Below are 23,112 nucleotides of genomic sequence, written 5' to 3'. Positions count from 1 at the left end.
GATGTGACAGAATAGGTGATGGCTGTCGTTGTGGAGGTGTATAGTCAGGTTGATCAGGTGATGGCTCTGGGTGAGGTGATAGCTCTGGGTGAGGTGATGGCTCCCGAAGTGGAGGCTGCTCATCATCCGTTCCATCAAAAAAACGCTTACTAGCTTGCCACCAATCAGTGGCAAGCTCAGCTTCCGTGGGTGTCAGCCTCTGTAGAGGAGTGTTGGCCTCCTAACAATATAAAAGCTCAAACAAAGTTAAACGTGTACTAGTAATAACTTGTTTATAAACATATGGTAGTATTTATGTTAACTTACATTATTTATTATCGTATACCGTAGTAAATCTTCCCATTGCAAGGTTCGTTTCCTCTTCCAGGAAATAGCCCTGGGAATATCATTTGAAGTTTTTATTGTATATGTCTTCATGGCGGGAAAGGCCTTAAATATCCAAATCTACAAACAATATAATAACAAACATTAGTAATTGTTAAATAATTACTTATAATTTTGGAAACATTATATAAAAATTCTTACCTTAAAGGCCCAAATAAAGCCTGTCAAAGTGTATTTGGAACCATCGCCATGCAAACTTTTTCGATCATCCAAGGCAGACGATAACTTATTCCATGTAGCTTTCCATAAATACGAGCCCCACGGAAACAGGTTCCACGCATTTAGGTCTTCTACCAATTTGATTAGATCATTTGGAATAGGTTGTCTGGCCTCTCTGCCTAAAAAGCCGGCATGCAAAAGTATTAGAAGGCATACTCGGACAACGTCGACGTCATCCATCCGAGTAAAACCATCTTTCTTATTCAATAATCTCGTCAGGTCTTCCACGTGTAGATTCGACCTCTCCAGCTCAGGAAAAACCCAGGATAGCCATGATGGGCGGGTAATGTGTGTAGTGTACCGACCTACATCATCGTGTCCGAAGCGTAGACCGGTGATTAAGCAAAACTCCTCCCGCCCAAAACACGTATACGCCGGTGGAAAATCAAACCATATCTCTTCATCACGACGTTGTATAGTCTCTGGTAGATCGCTAGTCATGGTTTGAAGAAACATGTGTGTCAACATCGCATCTCCACCGGGATGTTGTACTTTCAGCCATGGCCCGAAGCAAGTATCCTCAAACATTTTTCTTTGTGCAGGTGAAAGCTTCGACGCAATTGTTTTGGCCAAGCTGACTTTATTTCTTAAGGTCAATTGAGCCGAATAAAAGTTCTACAAAAACAATAAACATACTAAGTTAGATATACCAAAAACTACACTGTGAAGATATACCAAAAACAATAATAAACATAAAGAGTAATAGTTTATTCTTCAAACTTAAATTTGCAACACTGTGAATTTCGTATTTGTCTTTGTTTTTTTGTTGAAGTAATGCAATTCATTCAAGTTTCAATTTGCAGAAGAAGAATAGTTTCTGAAAATGAAAATCGCAACACGAAAATGACTATCGCAACGCGAAACTAAAATCGCGTTGCGATTTTGTCGTTGCGATTTTCATTTCGCGTTGCGATTCTCGGTTGATTTAATAAGCAATCTAAGTGAAATGGTTAATCTATTATTGAAATTACCAGTAAACTTATCATCAATTTCAATATGAAAAACCTAATAATAATGCAAAAATTTCAAAAAGAAAATAATTAAAAAAACTAACCCTCGTTGGTTGATTTGGTTGATTTTCCATTTCTGATTGTGAGGGTGGCTCTGAGAGATGGAGATAGACGGATTTCGCCGGAGATGGGGACGGATTTCGTCGGAGATGGGTGAGAGAGTGAGAGATGGAGATGGGACTGAGTTGTGATTTTAGGTTTTAGGTTATGAGTTGCGATTACGGGATATACTGTGGACGGTTCAGTGTTCCAATATATTAATATTCGTGTTTGGAATTTAAAAATAAAATACTTGGCCAGGATACTAATGGCGCTTTGAAAATCGCATTGCGATTATGTATTATCGCGTTGCGAAAGTCAGTATCGCGTTGCGAAAGTAAGTATCTCGTTGCGATTTTGTATTATCGCATTGCGATAGTCAGTATCGCATTGCGATAGTCAGTATCGCATTGCGATTTTCCCAATTCGCGTTTCGATTTACTTATTCGCATTGCAAATTGGGAAAATCGCAACGCGAAATTGGAAAATCGCATTGCGATAGTCATAATCGCGTTGCGAATCTGGAAACTGATTTGCGATAATGGAGATCGCGTTGCGAATTAGCGATCGCATTGCGATTTTGTTGGTCATTTTGACAAATCCGGAAAAAGTTGGTTAAAATCGTATATTATATGAGATTTTTGGTCACTGAGGTTATTTTCTCTATTTTATAATGTGATGTGACTGTTTTGTAATAGTTTGATAAATTTGATGATATTGTTTAACTTCAAAAACTTTAGTGGTTAAAAAATCATTTTGGTATATTTGAGTGACAATTTTGGGTTTTATCCTTTTTAAAAAATAACCAAGTAATGGAGTTTATGGGGGTCAACATAGTTGGCTAGACAAGACCAAAGTTGGTGTCTGCAATTTGCTAGCCGTCGTCTTCCCCACCTGGCTGCGCGTTAGCTAAAATCTGAGTACTCGTCATAACCAGCGAGTAAGCATTCAATCATTTCCAGTAAAAAATTATGAGTTATTCGAATTAATGAATCTTATTTTATAATTCGAAGTTAATTTGAAATTTTTTTTGGTGAGTCGAGTCAGTTTTTCAAGTTTCTGTTTAAACTTAATTATGAATATTTATAATATAATAATATTATTTGGTTCAAATTTAAGTAACTTTCTATAACTATATGTACAATATAAATATATTTTTTCATATGTAATATACATATATCATACTAAGTCTAAAGATTCGACTCAAATTTAAAAATAAATCTATTAATTATTAAAAATTTCAAGTTATTCAAGTTACATTTTACAACTTGATTTAAACTTGAATTTTTTTTCGAGTCGAGTAGAATTTATGAAATTGTAACTTGAAGTTAATTCGAATATAATTTTTTCGAGTCTGAAAAATTAATTTTTTGAGTAGAATGAGTTTTATCTATCTATAAAGAACCAGCCAATATTTTCACATATCCCAAATACACGTGTAAACTAATCTCATTATGGTTGGCTAGAGACGAGCGTAGAGACGCATAAGTTGAAGAAATTTCCTATATAAACCCTTGATTCACTCCATCCTCACATAAGAAAGCGCCAAGTCTTGTTTGCTCAGCACAAAAATCCAGTTTCTGTTCCTCATTTTGCGTGTTGTCTTTCAAGAACTGGCTTACACACAAGAAACTCTTGCGGAGGAAACCGACAGGAACCAGGCTGTGGTTCTTGCCCTCTATGACGCCCTAAACTCTCGAGACGTCCAAACCGTTCACAGAATCCTTGCTCCCGACCTTGAATGGTGGTTCCACGGCCCCCCTACTCACCAGTTTTTGATGCGCCTCCTCACCGGGGCTTCTTCCGACGATTACTTTCGTTTCGACGTCGACCCGCTCTCCCTCACCACCTTCGGATCCACCGTCATCGTTGAGGGCTGCGATCACGGCCGTCTGATCTCCTGGGTCCACGCCTGGACCGTGACGGATGGGATAATCACCCGAGTCAAGGAGTACTTAAACACCTCCCTCACCGTTACTCGACTCGGAGACCCTACCAGATCAGCGGAGATCACACCCGCGCATTGCCCTTCCGTCTGGGAGAGCAGCTTCTCTAGCCGGGTCGGAAAATCTGTTCCGGGTCTTGTCCTGGCAATTTAGTCTTAGGGCAATATAATAAGCCTAAAATAAAACCAAAACTGGTAGTGTCGTGCTTGTTGTTAAGACAGGGAAGAACAGATCGCAGGTGTGTGTTGGTTTAATGTTGTGTTGGTCTGATTTTATAACTATGTATTGTGTTTGTGTGAGTTTGTTTTCCTGTGCATTCGGCTTTGGAGGCATATGGGTTCAACATAAGAGCACCTCCCTGTTCTTTTTGCCCTATTCTCTCTCATGTCACTTGTTTCTGTTGTGCAATAAAAGCCTGGTATTTTTATAGAATTTTCAACTCTATTTTGTCCCTTCACTGTTTAGAAATCTTATTCCCTAAATAATCTTTAATATATCATATTTCCTATTTACAACTTTTTAAAGCATTTTCTTTAATTTAAGCAAAAAAAAATACATGTAGAAGTGATTATGACCCTCATCATGTCTATAATACAATTCTTAACATGTAGATTAAAATAAGAACACTAGTATATTTCCATCGATGTATGGATCATCTTTCTTTTTTTTATTAGAGATTGTATTAATTTTAATATTAATTATCGACTGTCATTTTTTTTATTATTCTTTTCTTTTTATATTGTATATTTTTTTTTAATTTTTAATAAGTTTGTTTGTATAGTACATTTTCATATATCTGATATGTTTTTTTTATATACTTTTAGCATATTTTTCGATTGTTTCGTCATTTTTTCAATTATATTTTTTAAAGGTTGATTTGATATCTTCAAGATTGATTAAGATAGTGTTTATCTTGATATCTTGTTGATATTTTCTATTTTACATTATCAGAATGGATTTAGATTTGTGTTCGTGAATAACTTTTCACATCTTTCGAGTCTGATTTGCGATCTGTCGGGATCTTTAAATAGTTTGATCTCTTTTTGTGATTTGTTTGTCGATGTGATCAGATCTATTTGTATATTTCTTTGTTCAAGTTTTTTTGTTAGATTTTAAATCTTTTCTTGTCTGATCCTTATATAATCTTAAGTTGTTAGTTTGTTTTCAATGATTGTAATAAATTTTTTAACTATGTACTTAATTTACGATTTTGATGGTAAATCTTTAATGTAATTTAAGATATTTTGAATTTTTGAATAAAATTAGTTGCTTCTAAAAAATAAAAATAAAAACTCTCTCAATAAACTTATAAAAAAGAATAAAGTTGAATCATATATTCATTTTTTATGAATTTAATCATCTTGTTGCATGTTTGATTTTGGATTTACAAATTTTAATTCATGATTATAATGATAGAAAACAAATTACATGGGATAAAATCAAGAAGAGCCACACATAAATTAAGAATTTGATTTGCTTATATACGATGAGTAAATTTCAATAGCAGAAGCATATGTCAAAACATAATGAATGGGATATGAACCGATTCATATGAATATATCCCTTTGTACCATCAAGAAAATTCAGAATGTACTAAATAAATATTTGTAAGAATCGTTCCTTGAATGGTTTGTAAACAAATAGGTTTGTAAACGAACCGAACGCACACAGACGGAGGTATGTTAATGTTCGTTTATTTAATAAATAAACGAACATAAACGAACAAATTTTTTTTGTTCATGATCGTTCATTAAGGAATATAACTTGTTCATGTTCGTTCATTTAAATGATAAACGAACATAAACGAACACAAACGAACGAACATAATAAATAAACACAATAAATGAACAACACAAACACAAAAAACAAACTTATTCGAACACAAACACAAAAAACAAACTTATTCGAACTCAACAAATGAATGTAAAAAAAAAGTAAACAACAAGAATAACAACTTAAAATTCATTAATATAACCTGCAACTTTAGAGTTAATTTGTTCGAATATGACAAAAACATACATAAATCATAAATAAGTTATATGAACATAATAAAGTCTTAAAGTTAATTCGTTCAACAAAACAATCTTTTTGAAATCCAAACAACTTCAATAATCTTTGTAACATATTCAACTTGCCCTCTGTTCGAACATAAATGAACGAACATAAGCGAACATATAATCGAACGTTCACGAACGTAAATGAACGAACGAGCCCTTTGTTTGTGTTCGTTTATTTATTTAAACGAACGCAAAATCTTGTTCATGTTCGTTCATTTAATAAATAAACGAACATAAATGAACTTCCCGCTGCACGGTTCATGAACGGTTCGTTGAACGTTGAGTTCATTTACAGGACTATAAACAAAACCAGCCGCCGGCGACTTAATTTTGGAATATTAGCCCAAACTTATGGTATTAGATTCTCAAGTATATGATAAGGTTATGCCCTTTATGTGCCATTTTTTCCTTTTGTCTCCTTACCTAAAATTTCTATATTTTTTTACTTAACATTAAGATTTTTAGTTTAAGAATCCATCAAACGATCTCAGTGCTTAAAGGGAGTAGTAGTGTTCTTCTTATAGATATTGGATTCAAGTAGCTTCATCTAGGGGTGAGCATTTGATCGAGTCGAGTCGAATCGAGTAAAAAATTTTGAATTATTCGAGTTGATGGGTCATATTTTATGGCTCGAATTTAACTATAATTTTTTTCGAGTCGAGTCGAGTTATTCGAGTTTCCGTATAATTTTATTATAATTATTTACAGTATTATAGTAAGGATTAGTTCCAATTTTTTTGACTTTCTCTAGTCATATATATATTCTTTTCACAATATAATGTTATTTAATATATTAAATACAATCTAAAATTATAAAATATATTTACAATACTACATTTTAAAGAAAGTATTTTGAGGGCAAAGTATTGATAAGAGTATAAATGAGTCAAAGAATTGATGGAAATAAAAAATTTGCAAACAATTGCGATCAAAAGACCATATTGAATAAAATGTAAAGTTAATGGACTGAATAAAAAAGAGAGTACATTTTTAATAAAAAAATAAGAATATAAATTACATAGGTATTCTATAGTGGTATAGGAGCATGTGGTCCAAATTTGGTAAAAATTGACTTAAAATGAAGAATGAATTGAAAAAATAGGGAAATCATGAAAAGTTAAGGGACTAAATAAAAAAATAGACAATTTTTTATAAAAAAAGGAAGAACTGAAAGTACATGGGTATTTTACAATGGTTTAGGAGCACGTGGTACAAATTTGGTAAAATTAGACTTAAAATAAATGAGTAATTGAAGAAATAAGAAAATTATAGACTAAATCATAAAACTATCAAAATGCGCAGTCAAATTTTTGAATTTTTGAGTGACTCAAAATTTTTTAAATTTTAACTCGACTCAAACTTGAAAATTGGTTTTCCGAGTTGAGTCGAGTTGTGCTCACCCCTAATTTATCTAAAGGGTGCGTGTGCGTTGTCAATAATTAAAAAAAATTATGAAAAAAAGATTTTTATGTGATAATGTGATTTAAGTTGTTCATCATTTATGTAAATACTCAAAGATCCTTCAAATGTGTTTGTATAAATGTGTCGTGGGGCACACAGCATAGGAGAGCTGGTACAACCTTAGGAATGAAATAATGATAAGAAAAAGAAAAGTAATCTTCCAATGAAGATTAAGGTCATGGACCGTCATTTTCATTCATAATGACGAGCAAAGCTACAATGAAGGCATAATCAACATTCGGATAAACTTTAACCTTGAAAGTTTCATGACCCATGCAGCTGGCCCATGTGTGAAACTATGCCTAACCTCCGCAATCACCGTGTTTCCCCTCTTCACTTTGAACGACAACGACGACAAGCTCGCACTCACATGAAAATCTCTCCCCCCATTCCCCAAGTAAACATCCTGATTGTTTTTTATCCTCATAGCACTGGACCGTCGCACGCAGCAGAGAAAATGGCTACTCTCCGAGCTCTCTCCTTGATGAATCACCCATTCATGTTTCCAGGACAGTGCCTGCAGAAACTCCCAACAAAGGTTTATGAGTACAGAAGGATCTGATCGAATCACTTTTAAAGTTGAAGGACCAACATGCACGTACCTTTGAGCGGAGGGTGGCGACCGGCAAGCCGGCAGGATCTCTCATGACCCGTTTCTTCTGGAACTTCCAGACGCCGCCGTCGACTTGGAGGAGTAAGTTCCCGGCTGCATCCAACACTTGATAGTGATACTTAGAGAACGATTGAAGTCTCTTCTTCACCAGAAGCTCCATCGTGTAAGGCATGCAGAATCGTTCCTCCACTACCTTCACCATCTCATCAACTTCCATCCTCTGAGAATATATCGCCGGATTGCTGCTCTTGAGAAACATCAGCTTTATTCCATTTACCGGTATATTAAGGCAAACGCCGCAATCAATGTTACATCTGTTTGCTTTACTTTATGATCCATTTCACACTTGAACTATAGAATATCTAATGTAAAAAGGGGCAAATTCTGATTTTGGTTCCCTTACACTACTTTTACGATTTAGTACCCGTTATTTGGCATAACTTTTAGCCTTAATACCAAAATAATTGCCTAAACTATATCTTTTTCCTCGAATGGGTGGCTAAACTATTTTTTGACTCATCTCGGTGTCTAATGTTACAAACGTTACCATTTTAGGTGTTCGGGCAGTCAATGGCATTAATTTCTCCCGTTAAGTGACATGTGTCACAATATGATGATTTTGATTTTTTTTAAAATATTAAAATTATTATTATATTTATAAAAAACTTTAATTTCTCTTAAATTATATAAAAAAACCCACAAATCCCTAAAATCTCCAAATCCTAACCTTAACTCGTAGTCACCGCCCTTTTCGACCATGACCATCACCGCCAATGTAGCTCTTTCCATCCTCCTAGTCATAAGCCGTAGTAGTTGCTGCCGATTGGCAATCAGAATCGCGTGGGATCGCGATCTTCATCCTATGGTTCACGGAGGTATAAAACACCGATTCATCGTCAATCGATCACGATTTCATATGGGTTTTGGTCATTGGGGGGAGCTGAGGTCCTATGGAGCTTCGTCGAATGCAAAGGGAAACGGTCGACGTGGGTTTAAGGGTTGAAATGAAGGTTTTTAAAGTTTTGGGGTTATTTTAAAATGTTTATATATATAACTATATATATATTAATTTCTAATTTTAAATAAAAATTTTAAATTACTAGATTGTGACAGTGTCACTTAACGGGAAAAATTAACACCTTTGACGACCCATGTATGGTAACATTGGTAATGTAAGGCACCAGGATGAGTAAAAAAATAGTTTAGGCACCTATTCGGAAAAAATGTATAATTTGAGCACTTATTTCGATATTAAGACTAAATTTTATAATATCATCACCTTTTCCGAAACCCAAAAAAAAATCCATGTTAAATTGTTTGAAGTAAAAAATTGAGATTATAAAAGTAGAGGTGAAATTAGCCAAATTAGTGAGGACTAAATCTCAAACAGAACGTAGTACAAGTATCAAAACCAAAATTTGACCGATAATATATGGCTTAGGCAATGCTTTTCCCTTTCTCTTTTTTCTTTTCAAAAGATTCAAACCAGAATACTTATCCTTTACGTAAATTAATTAAAGCCATTTTGGAAGGGGGAGGATTAAGCAAAGCAGATGGAAACAAAATTTGAACATAAAGGTGTTTAAAAAGATGTACCTCCATTATGCTAAACATCTGTGCAACCACAGCTTTCGAAACATGAATATTGTATTGTATTAAAAATTGAACATTGCATGCCAGGCTCCCGTTTTATCAAAATTTTCCATGACAAGTTGATGAGAAGATATGTAAGCCAAATAATAACATACCTTTAGTAGAGAAGTGGATATATGCAGGCTTATCTCAGGGATGAAGATGAGTCGAGGGAAAGAATCAGGGTACCAGTGGTGTTACGATTTTTGAAGAAAATGACCAACTTTTAGGGTCTAAATTTAGATTTTTTCTCCTAGCAATTAATGGTAAACATTTACAAATTTTGAACTAATGAAAAAATGGAGAATATTTTTTCTATTTAAATCAAAATTGAAAAAAGAAATGCGTAAATGCATTTGGTACTTTCACAGTTTCACTCCCCAAACTCCAAGATCTTAGCTTGCCAGTCCCCATGAAAATCACAGAAGAAAAGAAGAAAGCAATGCATAATTCCAAGCAAAGCGCTAGAGAAAGCAGATCAATTTCCTCCGTCTTTTCTCTTTCAAATGCCAATTCTTTCTTTTTTAAAGAAATCTGGATTTAAATAAACAAGTGAGAAAAAGATTTATTTTTTATGGGAAATCAAGGCTTTGCAAAAGCAGGCCCATCAGACAAGCTCCGCAGAGCGAAACACGTAAAACCCATGACCAGAAACCGAGTTGCTTGCTAGGGAAAAGTGAGTTGGAGTGTGGGTCAGAGCGAGTTATACCGAAGGAATTGGATACCTGCGATGACCCGGATCATGTTCCGTTAGCTGGGGTGGTTTCCCAGTTGGTAAAAGTATGGTTCGAGGACGCTCATGAGGAGGCATAATCTGGTGATACCAATATGCGGGGTCCTTGTTGGTCAAATGTATTGCAGTGGCTAGTGGCTATGGTGTTCCTAAAGATATCCTAAAGGTCCCTTCTTTTTGTTTAAGTTGCTGCCCCTGCTTTTCCTTGCCAATAGAGAGATGGTCATTGCTTTAACATCTTTTTTCATTCAGTTCTTTCTGTTTTTTCTATTTCAGTTGTAGGTTATTCTGACAGACAGATTCGTATTTAACAGAGTTCCATTCAAGGTGATACATTTTTCGTTGAAATGGTTTATGATATTGTATGAATTGCAACGGAAATCTATGTAACATATGCTCGTGTGTTTCAGAAGGAAGTAAACAAGCCCCTTATTATAGTTAAACATACATACATACAACAAATATGGGAATGGATCAAACATGTTCTTACAAGTAATACACATTCTTCTTTGCATTCCAATCACTTCGAGACGTTATCGTTCCTCGAGGACAATGTTACCTACCTTCTCTTTTGTCCTTCCTCCACTCCCATGGCTTCTCAGGGTTTGATTGTGCCCAAAGTCCCATTCGCTTTGCCCGAGCCTTCTTTTCCCACTAGTATTACATACGTACAGAGATCGTAATTAAGAGTTTTGACTCGATGATGTGCAAGAACGAACGAAATTGTCATTTACTTACAGTTGCAAGTTCAGCTCGTTGGTCGTAGGCCGCATAATGCCATGCGAGCCCTTTCTTCAGTATTACTTCCTGTTTGAGAGTATGATTAGCAGATTAATTTGCTCTCACCTGGTAAATCAAGTTCAGGCTTACAGAAAATAGTATCTACCTGCACAAATATGCCATTGCAGTATACATCTGCAACGCAGCGACCGTAACGATCTTCCCCATAGACGAGCACTCTCAAACACTTCCCATGAACAAGCTTAACCAACTCATCTTTTGCTTCTTTCCCATACGGCATTTCATTCTCGGGTGCATCTATACCCCTGTTTTATATACTTTCAACAAGCTATTACATTTCAGTACAGAAAATAGAACACCAAAGTCCTGCGGGCAGATTATTTTACCTTAGTCGAATCCGATACTTTCGAGCAAGAATCTCTTCGTTTTGAAGATTTATGACCCTGGTAATAGACCGATGTTATTGACCTTGAACGAGAACAGTACCAAGCCTAAGAAATGAATGAAAATATTCGACGAGAACAAGTTGAATATAGCTATAACTGGTATCCGGATTTGATAATCATCTGGCGGAGTTCATCAGCCCTGGCATAGTTCTTCTTAGCACGTGCTTTTGATCTTCGGATTGCAGCCTTGAGAACATCTCTAGGTACATTTGATGACTCCCTAGGATCAGCAGTATCCACATACACATTTAAACCATCACCATCCGGTACCGTTTTCCCATCTACCTGATTAAGTTAGATACGTTTTCAGTATCAATCATTAAATTCAATGGGGGCCCAAAATGGCTTCATATATCATATACTCACAGGTAGTGTATGCATTTCAAACTCCACTCCTTCAGGCAACCTCGTCGGGACTCCGGTAGAAATTTCCACGACGATCGAAGGACGAGGAAGACCGTAGAATTCCAGCAATCCCTAAGCACATATGGAACAAAAAAACATCACTGCAACGCATCAACTTGAAAATGGAACAAAAATTTTCGATTCTATTGGCCTTTGGTACCTCAACATCTTCCTTTTGATGCCTACTCAAGGTCTCAACAATAAGCCTAGCAACCTCTTCAGGGGTTTTTGGTGGGGGTTTTGCTTCTTTCCATGCCTGCAGTAGCTTTGCATACCTTAATGTTTTAAAACACCAAAAAAGCAGACAATTTCTTAAAAGAAATGAAATCAGAGATATTCAAAAACAGAAGATTGTTGATGTATGTGAGTTACCATTTGACCTGAGCCTTCCTTGATGATACAACATGTTGACTGAGATCTTCAGGAACCTGAAACCCAGTTTGCAGCTTTCAGCCAAAAAAGATCAACAAAAAAATCACTGGGATGATGAAGAAACCTACCTGGGAAGTGATTTCAAAGTTGAAGAGATCATGAGCAAGAGCTGAAACCCCTGGAGCTGTGGTGGTGTAAGGTGGTCCTACTGAATCAGAATCCCCAGTGATGGTGGGTTTGCAACATTTTCCATATAGGAACCCAAGAGTATTTCCCATCTTTAACTTCAAATCTTCCCTCTCAACCTAAATATTTTTGCTGAAGCAGAGATATTGAGAAGCAGACAAGAGAAAGGTCGGAGAAGACTTTTGGTGGACTTGTGCACCTTTTTTTTCAGTAAAAGAAAAGCAATCAATGAATTTTCATGTATATTTCTGTAGCTACTACTGACCTTTACCAGCAACTTTTTATTATTACCTTGTTTTTAAAATTCTTCATATAATATTTTATAGGGTAAAGTATAAAAATAGTCTCTAAACTTTTAAATAACTTGCATGTTGGTTACCTAACTTTTGAAACTTGAAATACAGTCATCAAACTCTTAATTATTTACATTTAACCCATTAACTTTCTGACGTGGCACCAATAGTTTCTTCTTCTTCTTCCTTCTTTCTTTTTCTTCTTGTCCTTATCCTTCTTCCTTCCTTTTCTTCTCCTTCTCCTTCTTCCTTCTTCCTTCCTTCTTCTCACAACCGAAACATGCGATCCATGTTTCCAAGCACCGAAGATCGAATACATAAAAAGCAAAATGCAATTTGATCGTTAAGAACCCAAAGTTCCGAGGTTTTAACTTGGTTTTGTACTCACTGAATCATCAGTTTATTTATAGAAATAACAATGCCGGAGATCATTTATAGCTCGGACAATGAGCTGTCGGATATTTAATCGGAGACGACACTGTTCGGGAAGTACGAGGTGGAAAAGCTGTTGGGGTGCGGGGCGTTCGCAAAAGTTTACCAAGCGCGCAATGTGAAGACCGGGGAGACGGTTGCGATCAAAGCCGTGAGCTAACGGAAAGTTATCCGGGGAAGCTAATGGCGCAGGTTAAAAGGGAGATCGCCATCATGCGACGGCTGAACCACCCCAACATCGTCAAACTCATCGAAGTGTTGGCGAAGAAGAACAGGTTTTAGTTTGTCATGGAATGCACGAAAGGCGGGGAGTTGTTCACGAGGATAATCAAGGGACGTTTCAGCGAAGATCTCCGCCGTCGGTATTTCCAGCTGTTGATTATAGCCATCGGATTCTGCCACTCCAGAGGCGTTTAACACCGGGACTTGAAGCTGGAAAACCTCCTCCTCAACGAAAAATGTAACTTAAAAATTACCGATTTCGGACTCGGAGCCCTTTCGGAACATGTCTGACATGACGGTCTCCTCCACACGTTATGCGGAACACCGGCTTAGGTTGCGCCGGAGATTCTCGCGAGGAAAGGATACGACGGTGCAAAAGTCGATGTTTGGACGTGTGGCATCATTTTGTTCTTCTGCCACGCTGGGTATGTCCCGTTCAGTGATTCCAATACGACGACCGTAAGTTTGTGGTTGGTGGTTATCCTTCTGAGTAATGTTATTCTTAAAGCTTCAATATAGATTTAAGTGGTAAACAACTTGATTCAAGTCATTGTGTATGCAAAAATATATATTAGGATACTGTCGCAACCGTCTTTCGGTTGGGCTCCGGAATTTGGCTTCGACTTAGGAAAATGGATTGGAGTCGCCACCGATCATTTATTTAAAAATAAATGGGTTGATTGGATACCCTATTTCTTACCTGATATGCGTCTTACCAGAAATATGTCAGGCTCGAGAGTTGGTTACGGTCAAGGAAGGATTAACACCCTTGAACCGCCCTTTCGGTACTACGTAATTTCCAGTTGTCTTAATTAAGAAAATTGTAATTTTAAATTAAAAGGTAAAATTTGATCATGAATTACTTACCTCTGATTAATTGACGAAAATACCCTTAAAAAGTCATAAGATGTGTTAGAGGGAAAAAATGAATAAATAAAAAAAATGAAGAATAAAAATAAGTAAAAAAATAAAATAAAAGGAAAAATAATAAAATAAATAAATGAATTATTAAAAAATATATATATATATATATATAAATGAGTAAAATAGAAAAATAATAATTATAACAATAATGATTGTAACACCCCCAACCCGTATCCGACCCGGATACGAGTCCGAAGTGTCACATTGACTTTTCAAACCTTGACTCTTAAGAAAAATCCCGGGAAATTTAAAACTTTATTTAAAACAAAATACAGACTTTATCAGAGTGCTCGTACTTAATGACTTATTACATGCCAACCCTTTATACATAACCAAATACATACTTTGTCAAATATTTCTGATCTGATCTTTTGGTAAGGAAAACTGACCTGTCTTGCTCCGCATCACTCTTTACTCTTCTCGAAACCTACGTGTGAAACAATCACACGCTAAGTCGAAGACTTAGTGAGGCATAACAACTTATAATGCACTTTAAAACATATATCGATACATGCATGTTCTGTTCTATCATGTTATAGCAATTCCATGCATTTTTCATATCGTATTAAATCATATCAGATTAATTACAGTAAATACATACATACACATAATTCATCATTAACAGTTTATCATATAATCACATACTTTTTCAATCAAACACTATACACACACAACATCATATCATTTCTATAGCATTTATCATACCACTAACTTATATTTGTTCATATCTCTGGATTAGCCCATGTACGTATGTGAGAACTATCGATATGTGAGTCTATAGAGGTTGTGCACTAATGCTGTCACCACAGCTCGTATAATTGCACCGAAGTGCCGCGTAGAATTGCACCGTAGTGCCATAAAATAATGTTCATAAGGACCACATAGAATTCCTTAAGAATCATATACATATGCTAGGGATCAAGTATGTGTCTTTCAAGACTTCACACATGTTCCACAGAATATATATATATCCTGAAGGACCGCGTAGAATTGCACCGTAGTGCCATATAATGATGTCCATAAGGACCACATAGAATTCCTTAAGAATCATATACATATGCTAGGGATCATATATGTGTCTCACCAGACTTCACACATGTTCCAAAGAATATATATATCCCGAAGGACCGCGTAGACCCTCGACTCTTGGCATGCCAACTATACCCCTAGCTCTCATGACACATAACATGGGCGTTATCATTTATTTCATTTCAATATTCACATAAACGTGTAATTCACTTTCACATATCACGTATCACATAGCTTCTTTTCATATTATCACATAGTCACGTAGTTCACTTACACGTAGATCATTTCCATATAATTCACATGTCACATATGTCATGTTTTCATATAATTTCTATCATTTCTCACCCAATCACCTTTATTCATGTAAACATACTTATCATATCTTGTTCACATAAGATCATATACTTCATATAATATATCGAAACACCTAGAACACTTTCACGTAGCTTATAGTCATAGGTCTTATCTCATAACATATACTTGTTTTCACATATATTTCATATCATTTCTTATACCCTCACATAATTCATTTAACATACATAACATATTATGTAACATTATAATAGAAATACCTATAAGTCATATCACTTAGAGCACATATATACTTATAGTCACATTGCTTATATCTTAATCTTATGCCTTCTCTTAGACATATATATATATATATATATATATATATTCACATGTTCAGGTAATCCACCATTTCATCACATAATTATGTATTCATATAACTCATTTCATTTCATATCCATCTATATAAATATATATTCTCAAGATTTATCCTAATATAAATCATATAGCACTCTTATAATTCATATTCATATTCATCTAGGGCAGACTTATAAACACATCTCACTTCTATTATTTCTTTATATATATATATAATCTAATCTGTTTACTTAATTCAATTTCATATAACTCCTATAATCTTCTCATATAACTTCATAAATTTCTATCATACAACCCATGTGTTATAGTTTTATTTAAACATATGAATCTTTTCCATCTAGCTTATCTTATATGTTCATCTTATCATTTATGTTCAAATCTCCTAGTTAGTGTACTATTCTCACTTCATCCTATAGATCAATATTATCCAGCTTATTTCACTTATCATATAATAATAATTATATTTTACTATGATCACATAGTTTATATCTCATATAATTCATAACCTTTCTTATGTAATTACTTATACTTTCTCACCTAACACATAAAAGAACAGATCAATCCATATAATCAAGCATACATACATGCATATTCAATTCATGCCTTTAATCATGCATTCATGTGTAACACTTCAGGAAATAGACTCATCGTAAGTCTTATTCCCATCGCACATCATATACTATTGAATATGCACTCACCTGGGCCTCGTTGTTTGAATCAATCCTAATCCTTAGTTTGTTCCGGAACAAGCTTTCATTCTATATCTACATAATAATACATTAATACTTATCAGTATACTGATTGATATATTCGAAACTATCACTCCTTAGTCTCAAAGAAAAGCCAATTTCATCTTTTAATGAAGGTATGCATCGATGAACTACACCATGCATCTATGCATAAATCCTATTCGATGTTTGTATTTAATGGGGATGCATCGATGCACTCCTTATGCATCGATGCATAAATCCTATTCGATGTTTTCTATTTAAATTCATGCATCGATGCACTGCATGTGCATCGATGCACCTTAAACAATTTCTGGTATTTATCATCGATGCATCGGTGCACAATGAATGTGCATCGATGCACATTGCCCAGAACTGACATTTTAGCACGTAAATCATCAACTCTTCCCTTAATTCTTCTATTTTAAGCCCCTATTTTGACATTAAACTCAACTACTATAACTTGAACCAACTTATATCCATGCAAATCATCTTTAACCTCAAAATCCTATCTTCTTTATGAGATTCAAGAATCATACCAAATTTTCTATATGTTCTAAATCCAATTCTATCACTCCAAATCTCTTAATTTAACCATTGACAAGTCAAATTCATCCTTAGAATTTCAAAAACCTTTCTATATCAAAAGTTCATTTCTAATCTTTTAATAGAAATTCCTTTCTCATTCTCTCTTCTTGATGTTTTAAGCTTATATAAGCTTTCCTTAAGCTTATATAATACTCCAAGAATGAAAATCAACTTATAAATCCAAGAATTAAACAGCTTAAATTAAACTCACCTTTAAATGAGGCTTACGGGGAGAATAAGAAGCTGGAGAAGAAGACTCTGGATAATTATCTCATATCCCACGTGTTTTATAACCCCTTAAAAGAAAGATAAAAATCTTTCTGGTCAAATGACCAATTTACCCTTTATTTCCTTTAATAATTACTGAATAACCTTCATCATATTTCTAATAAATCATTGCACTATTCAATTATCCTACTTTAATCACCAATTTCTGAAACTTTATAATTTGATCACTAACCCGGTATTGAGGATGTTACAAATCTCCCCTCCTTTAAAGAAAATTCGTCCTCGAATTTTCACTGAACAAATCAATAAGAACATATCTTCTATTGTTCTCATGATACCTCATTTACTTACTTTTTTCCTTCCTGTATTTCTTCAATTGTCTTTTTTCTTTTATACATTTATTTTCTGTTACTTATCATAAACACAGTAACTCATAACCTCAATCCATTTCCTTTCTTTATTCTATTTCTCCTTTATTTATTCCTTATACACAAATCATATCTTTCTTTTCATATTCACATACTCTTGTCTTATCACTTATACTCATCTTTATGTACCAATCTTCATTGCATCCTCATTACTCTGATAACCCATTTCTTATACATAACTTCATTCTTTATCATTTCTTATACTTGTATTTTCCTTCCTGAAGGTTCCATGCAAATACTTATCTCTGTTTCTATATCATAGCTATCTGCTCAGAATATACAACTATATTCAAATTCACATCATAATCAATTAACTCAACTTTATCTTTTCCCTCAATCTTATAACTCTATCACCTTTACTCTGACAACTAGTCAATAACATATGTTCAATCTAGGGTACAAACCCTAATCAACCAAACACATACATCCTTTCAAATCGAAATTATCTTAAAATTCGTTTATTTAACTTGTCAATTCCACCTCCATTCTCATACATCCTGTACTTTTCGTTATTCAAACTAAACGTTCTGACTTCCTTTGTCTTATAAATTGATCATCGATATACCCATTCTTAAACTCTTCTTATCAATCCTCAGCTTTACTCAAATATACAATTGTATCCAGATCCATTCCATATTTGATTATCATATCCCGACAATATCTTACATTCTTATACTTCCCGTACATTCCCATCGCATATTCTTGTTAGCCAACGCTAACTTTTTCCTTCTAGTATGCAAAACAATATCTACATCACTTGATCCATTTAAAATACTTCTTGTTCTTCACTTTATATATAATTTCTAGAAAAACTCTGAATTCATTCCTCCACTTTCATATATATATATATATATATCTTTAACTTTTCATTCACTTATCCAGAACCAGATTCTACTACTTAAATGAGTCTGACTTTTCTCCAATTGATCTTTTATCTTGAAATACCACCAATTCCAATCAAGTTTGTAGTTGATAATCATAATCTCTATCTCTCTTTGGTAGTGCTAATTTATGAAATACCAGTTCCCTTAATCATTCTGAGTTTTCTCCAAAACCTTAACACAATAACCACTTTTTGAAAAGGGACCCATTTCAACACCTACAACACTTCTTTAAATCCAGGCACCAGCCCTCTACACATCACTTGCATGCATCATTTTCATTTAAATTAGCTTCACAACCTTTCACTCTACTCATCAAACTGTACTCTTGTCCATACACATTATGATTTCCCCCTGTATCAAACTCATAAACTCTAGCTTCATATACCTTATACACTTGTCACTGATGCACTTATCCTGGAACTCTTTTGCAATTCTCACTGCATCATTTGATCTTTTAACACTCTTATGGTGACACTTGTTCACCATATTCTATCTTATCCACGTCCTAACAAAACTAATCCATATCGTTTTTACGATTCAAAACCATGAAGATCTTCTATCACTATTCTAATATGATTTCAATCTTCTGAAATCAACCATTAATCTTATAGACACTTTCTGAGGTTTCTACTCTTCATCCTGCCTGGCCAGGGCAGGTGAATTGCTATCACCATCAGATTTGTCAGTTATCGATTTACTTTACTTTGACAATTTTTATAATCAATTCTTACTATCTCATACAAATCTTATTCTATTAGCAAGACAGTATACTCCTTACACTATCAGATCAGAAATTTTCACCTTTAGTTGGCATGTACACATTTTTAAACCTCATTTGACTTCGGTTTAAGCCTAGAATCGGCTAAACCTTAGCTCTGATACCATTAAATGTAACACCCCCAACCCGTATCCGACCCGGATACGAGTCCGAAGTGTCACATTGACTTTTCAAACCTTGACTCTTAAGAAAAATCCCGGGAAATTTAAAACTTTATTTAAAACAAAATACAGACTTTATCAGAGTGCTCGTACTTAATGACTTATTACATGCCAACCCTTTATACATAACCAAATACATACTTTGTCAAATATTTCTGATCTGATCTTTTGGTAAGGAAAACTGACCTGTCTTGCTCCGCATCACTCTTTACTCTTCTCGAAACCTACGTGTGAAACAATCACACGCTAAGTCGAAGACTTAGTGAGGCATAACAACTTATAATGCACTTTAAAACATATATCGATACATGCATGTTCTGTTCTATCATGTTGTAGCAATTCCATGCATTTTTCATATCGTATTAAATCATATCAGATTAATTGCAGTAAATACATATATACACATAATTCATCATTAACAGATTATCATATAATCACATACTTTTTCAATCAAACACTATACACACACAACATCATATCATTTCTATAGCATTTATCATACCACTAACTTATATTTGTTCATATCTCTGGATTAGCCCATGTACGTATGTGAGAACTATTGATATGTGAGTCTATAGAGGTTGTGCACTAATGCTGTCACCACAGCTCGTATAATTGCACCGAAGTGCCGCGTAGAATTGCACCGTAGTGCCATATAATAATGTCCATAAGGACCACATAGAATTCCTTAAGAATCATATACATATGCTAGGGATCAAGTATGTGTCTTTCAAGACTTCACACATGTTCCACAGAATATATATATATCCTGAAGGACCGCGTAGAATTGCACCGTAGTGCCATATAATGATGTCCATAAGGACCACATAGAATTCCTTAAGAATCATATACATATGCTAGGGATCATATATGTGTCTCACCAGACTTCACACATGTTCCAAAGAATATATATATATCCCGAAGGACCGCGTAGACCCTCGACTCTTGGTATGCCAACTATACCCCTAGCTCTCATGACACATAACATGGGCATTATCATTTATTTCATTTCAATATTCACATAAACGTGTAATTCACTTTCACATATCACGTATCACATAGCTTCTTTTCATATTATCACATAGTCACGTAGTTCACTTACACGTAGATCATTTCCATATAATTCACATGTCACATATGTCATGTTTTCATATAATTTCTATCATTTCTCACCCAATCACCTTTATTCATGTAAACATACTTATCATATCTTGTTCACATAAGATCATATACTTCATATAATATATCGAAACACCTAGAACACTTTCACGTAGCTTATAGTCATAGGTCTTATCTCATAACATATACTTGTTTTCACATATATATTTCATATCATTTCTTATACCCTCACATAATTCATTTAACATACATAACATATTATGTAACATTATAATAGAAATACCTATAAGTCATATCACTTAGAGCACATATATACTTATAGTCACATTGCTTATATCTTAATCTTATGCCTTCTCTTAGACATATATATATATATATATATATATTCATGTTCAGGTAATCCACCATTTCATCACATAATTATGTATTCATATAACTCATTTCATTTCATATCCATCTATATAAATATATATTCTCAAGATTTATCCTAATATAAATCATATAGCACTCTTATAATTCATATTCATATTCATCTAGGGCAGACTTATAAACACATCTCACTTCTATTATTTCTTTATATATATATATAATCTAATCTGTTTACTTAATTCAATTTCATATAACTCCTATAATCTTCTCATATAACTTCATAAATTTCTATCATACAACCCATGTGTTATAGTTTTATTTAAACATATGAATCTTTCCCATCTAGCTTATCTTATATGTTCATCTTATCATTTATGTTCAAATCTCCTAGTTAGTGTACTATTCTCACTTCATCCTATAGATCAATATTATCCAGCTTATTTCACTTATCATATAATAATAATTATATTTTACTATGATCACATAGTTTATATCTCATATAATTCATAACCTTTCTTATGTAATTACTTATACTTTCTCACCTAACACATAAAAGAACAGATCAATCCATATAATCAAGCATACAAACATGCATATTCAATTCATGCCTTTAATCATGCATTCATGTGTAACACTTCAGGAAATAGACTCATCGCAAGTCTTATTCCCATCGCACATCATATACTATTGAATATGCACTCACCTGGGCCTCGTTATTTGAATCAATCCTAATCCTTAGTTTGTTCCGGAACAAGCTTTCATTCTATATCTACATAATAATACATTAATACTTATCAGTATACTGATTGATATATTCGAAACTATCACTCCTTAGTCTCAAAGAAAAGCCAATTTCATCTTTTAATGAAGGTATGCATCGATGCACTACACCATGCATCGATGCATAAATCCTATTCGATGTTTGTATTTAATGGGGATGCATCGATGCACTCCTTATGCATCGATGCATAAATCCTATTCGATGTTTTCTATTTAAATTCATGCATCGATGCACTGCATGTGCATCGATGTACCTTAAACAATTTCTGGTATTTATCATCGATGCATCGGTGCACAATGAATGTGCATCGATGCACATTGCCCAGAACTGACATTTTAGCACGTAAATCATCAACTCTTCCCTTAATTCTTCTATTTTAAGCCCCTATTTTGACATTAAACTCAACTACTATAACTTGAACCAACTTATATCCATGCAAATCATCTTTAACCTCAAAATCCTATCTTTTTTATGAGATTCAAGAATCATACCAAATTTTCTATATGTTCTAAATCCAATTCTATCACTCCAAATCTCTTAATTTAACCATTGACAAGTCAAATTCATCCTTAGAATTTCAAAAACCTTTCTATATCAAAAGTTCATTTCTAATCTTTTAATAGAAATTCCTTTCTCATTCTCTCTTCTTGATGTTTTAAGCTTATATAAGCATTCCTTAAGCTTATATAATACTCCAATAATCAAAATCAACTTATAAATCCAAGAATTAAACAGCTTAAATTAAACTCACCTTTAAATGAGGCTTACGGGGAGAAGAAGAAGCTGGAGAAGAAGACTCTGGATAATTATCTCATATCCCACGTGTTTTATAACCCTTAAAAGAAAGATAAAAATCTTTCTGGTCAAATGACCAATTTACCCTTTATTTCCTTTAATAATTACTGAATAACCTTTATCATATTTCCAATAAATCATTGCACTATTCAATTATCCTACTTTAATCACCAATTTCTGAAACTTTATAATTTGGTCACTAACCCGGTATTGAGGATGTTACAATGATAGTAATATGAAAATATAATATAATATAAACAAAAAAAAAACAAAAAAAAAACAAATATATAAACCAAAGATAAAAGTATACATATAATGATAATTGGCTTATAAATAAACTATTAAAATCATACATATATACATATAATGATAAAGTAAAAAAAACTAAATAAAGATAATTACAATATATATATATATATATAGTAATAATACGCTTATAA

The 23,112-nt window shown here is 34.0% G+C and overlaps 2 protein-coding genes and 1 pseudogene across 2 annotated transcripts; 1 reads left to right on the top strand and 2 right to left on the bottom strand.

The window, feature by feature from the left end:
- The first annotated feature begins 3,258 nt into the window (after positions 1 to 3,258).
- On the top strand, positions 3,259 to 4,030 carry LOC120176429 (senescence associated gene 20-like). The gene has a single exon (XM_039182857.1). It carries the CDS (start codon positions 3,431 to 3,433, stop codon positions 3,749 to 3,751), a length of 321 nt encoding a protein of 106 aa, XP_039038788.1. The 5' UTR covers positions 3,259 to 3,430; the 3' UTR covers positions 3,752 to 4,030.
- A 3,211-nt stretch (positions 4,031 to 7,241) lies between these two features.
- Positions 7,242 to 9,509, bottom strand: LOC120176427 (annotated as a pseudogene).
- A 994-nt stretch (positions 9,510 to 10,503) lies between these two features.
- On the bottom strand, positions 10,504 to 12,468 carry LOC120176431 (staphylococcal-like nuclease CAN2). Its single transcript, XM_039182860.1, has 9 exons — positions 12,187 to 12,468; positions 12,059 to 12,114; positions 11,847 to 11,961; positions 11,648 to 11,758; positions 11,379 to 11,566; positions 11,222 to 11,278; positions 10,981 to 11,140; positions 10,833 to 10,901; positions 10,504 to 10,748 (listed from the first exon to the last, which is right to left on the bottom strand). Exons 1-9 carry the CDS (start codon positions 12,334 to 12,336, stop codon positions 10,650 to 10,652), a joined length of 1,005 nt encoding a protein of 334 aa, XP_039038791.1. The 5' UTR covers positions 12,337 to 12,468; the 3' UTR covers positions 10,504 to 10,649.
- Positions 12,469 to 23,112: the final 10,644 nt, after the last annotated feature.

The sequence above is a fragment of the Hibiscus syriacus genome, unplaced genomic scaffold, assembly GCF_006381635.1.
Source record: "Hibiscus syriacus cultivar Baekdansim isolate YM2019G1 unplaced genomic scaffold, ASM638163v2 tig00112249_pilon, whole genome shotgun sequence".
Lineage (NCBI taxonomy): Eukaryota > Viridiplantae > Streptophyta > Magnoliopsida > Malvales > Malvaceae > Hibiscus > Hibiscus syriacus.
This window is presented reverse-complemented; position numbering and strand designations above follow the sequence as displayed.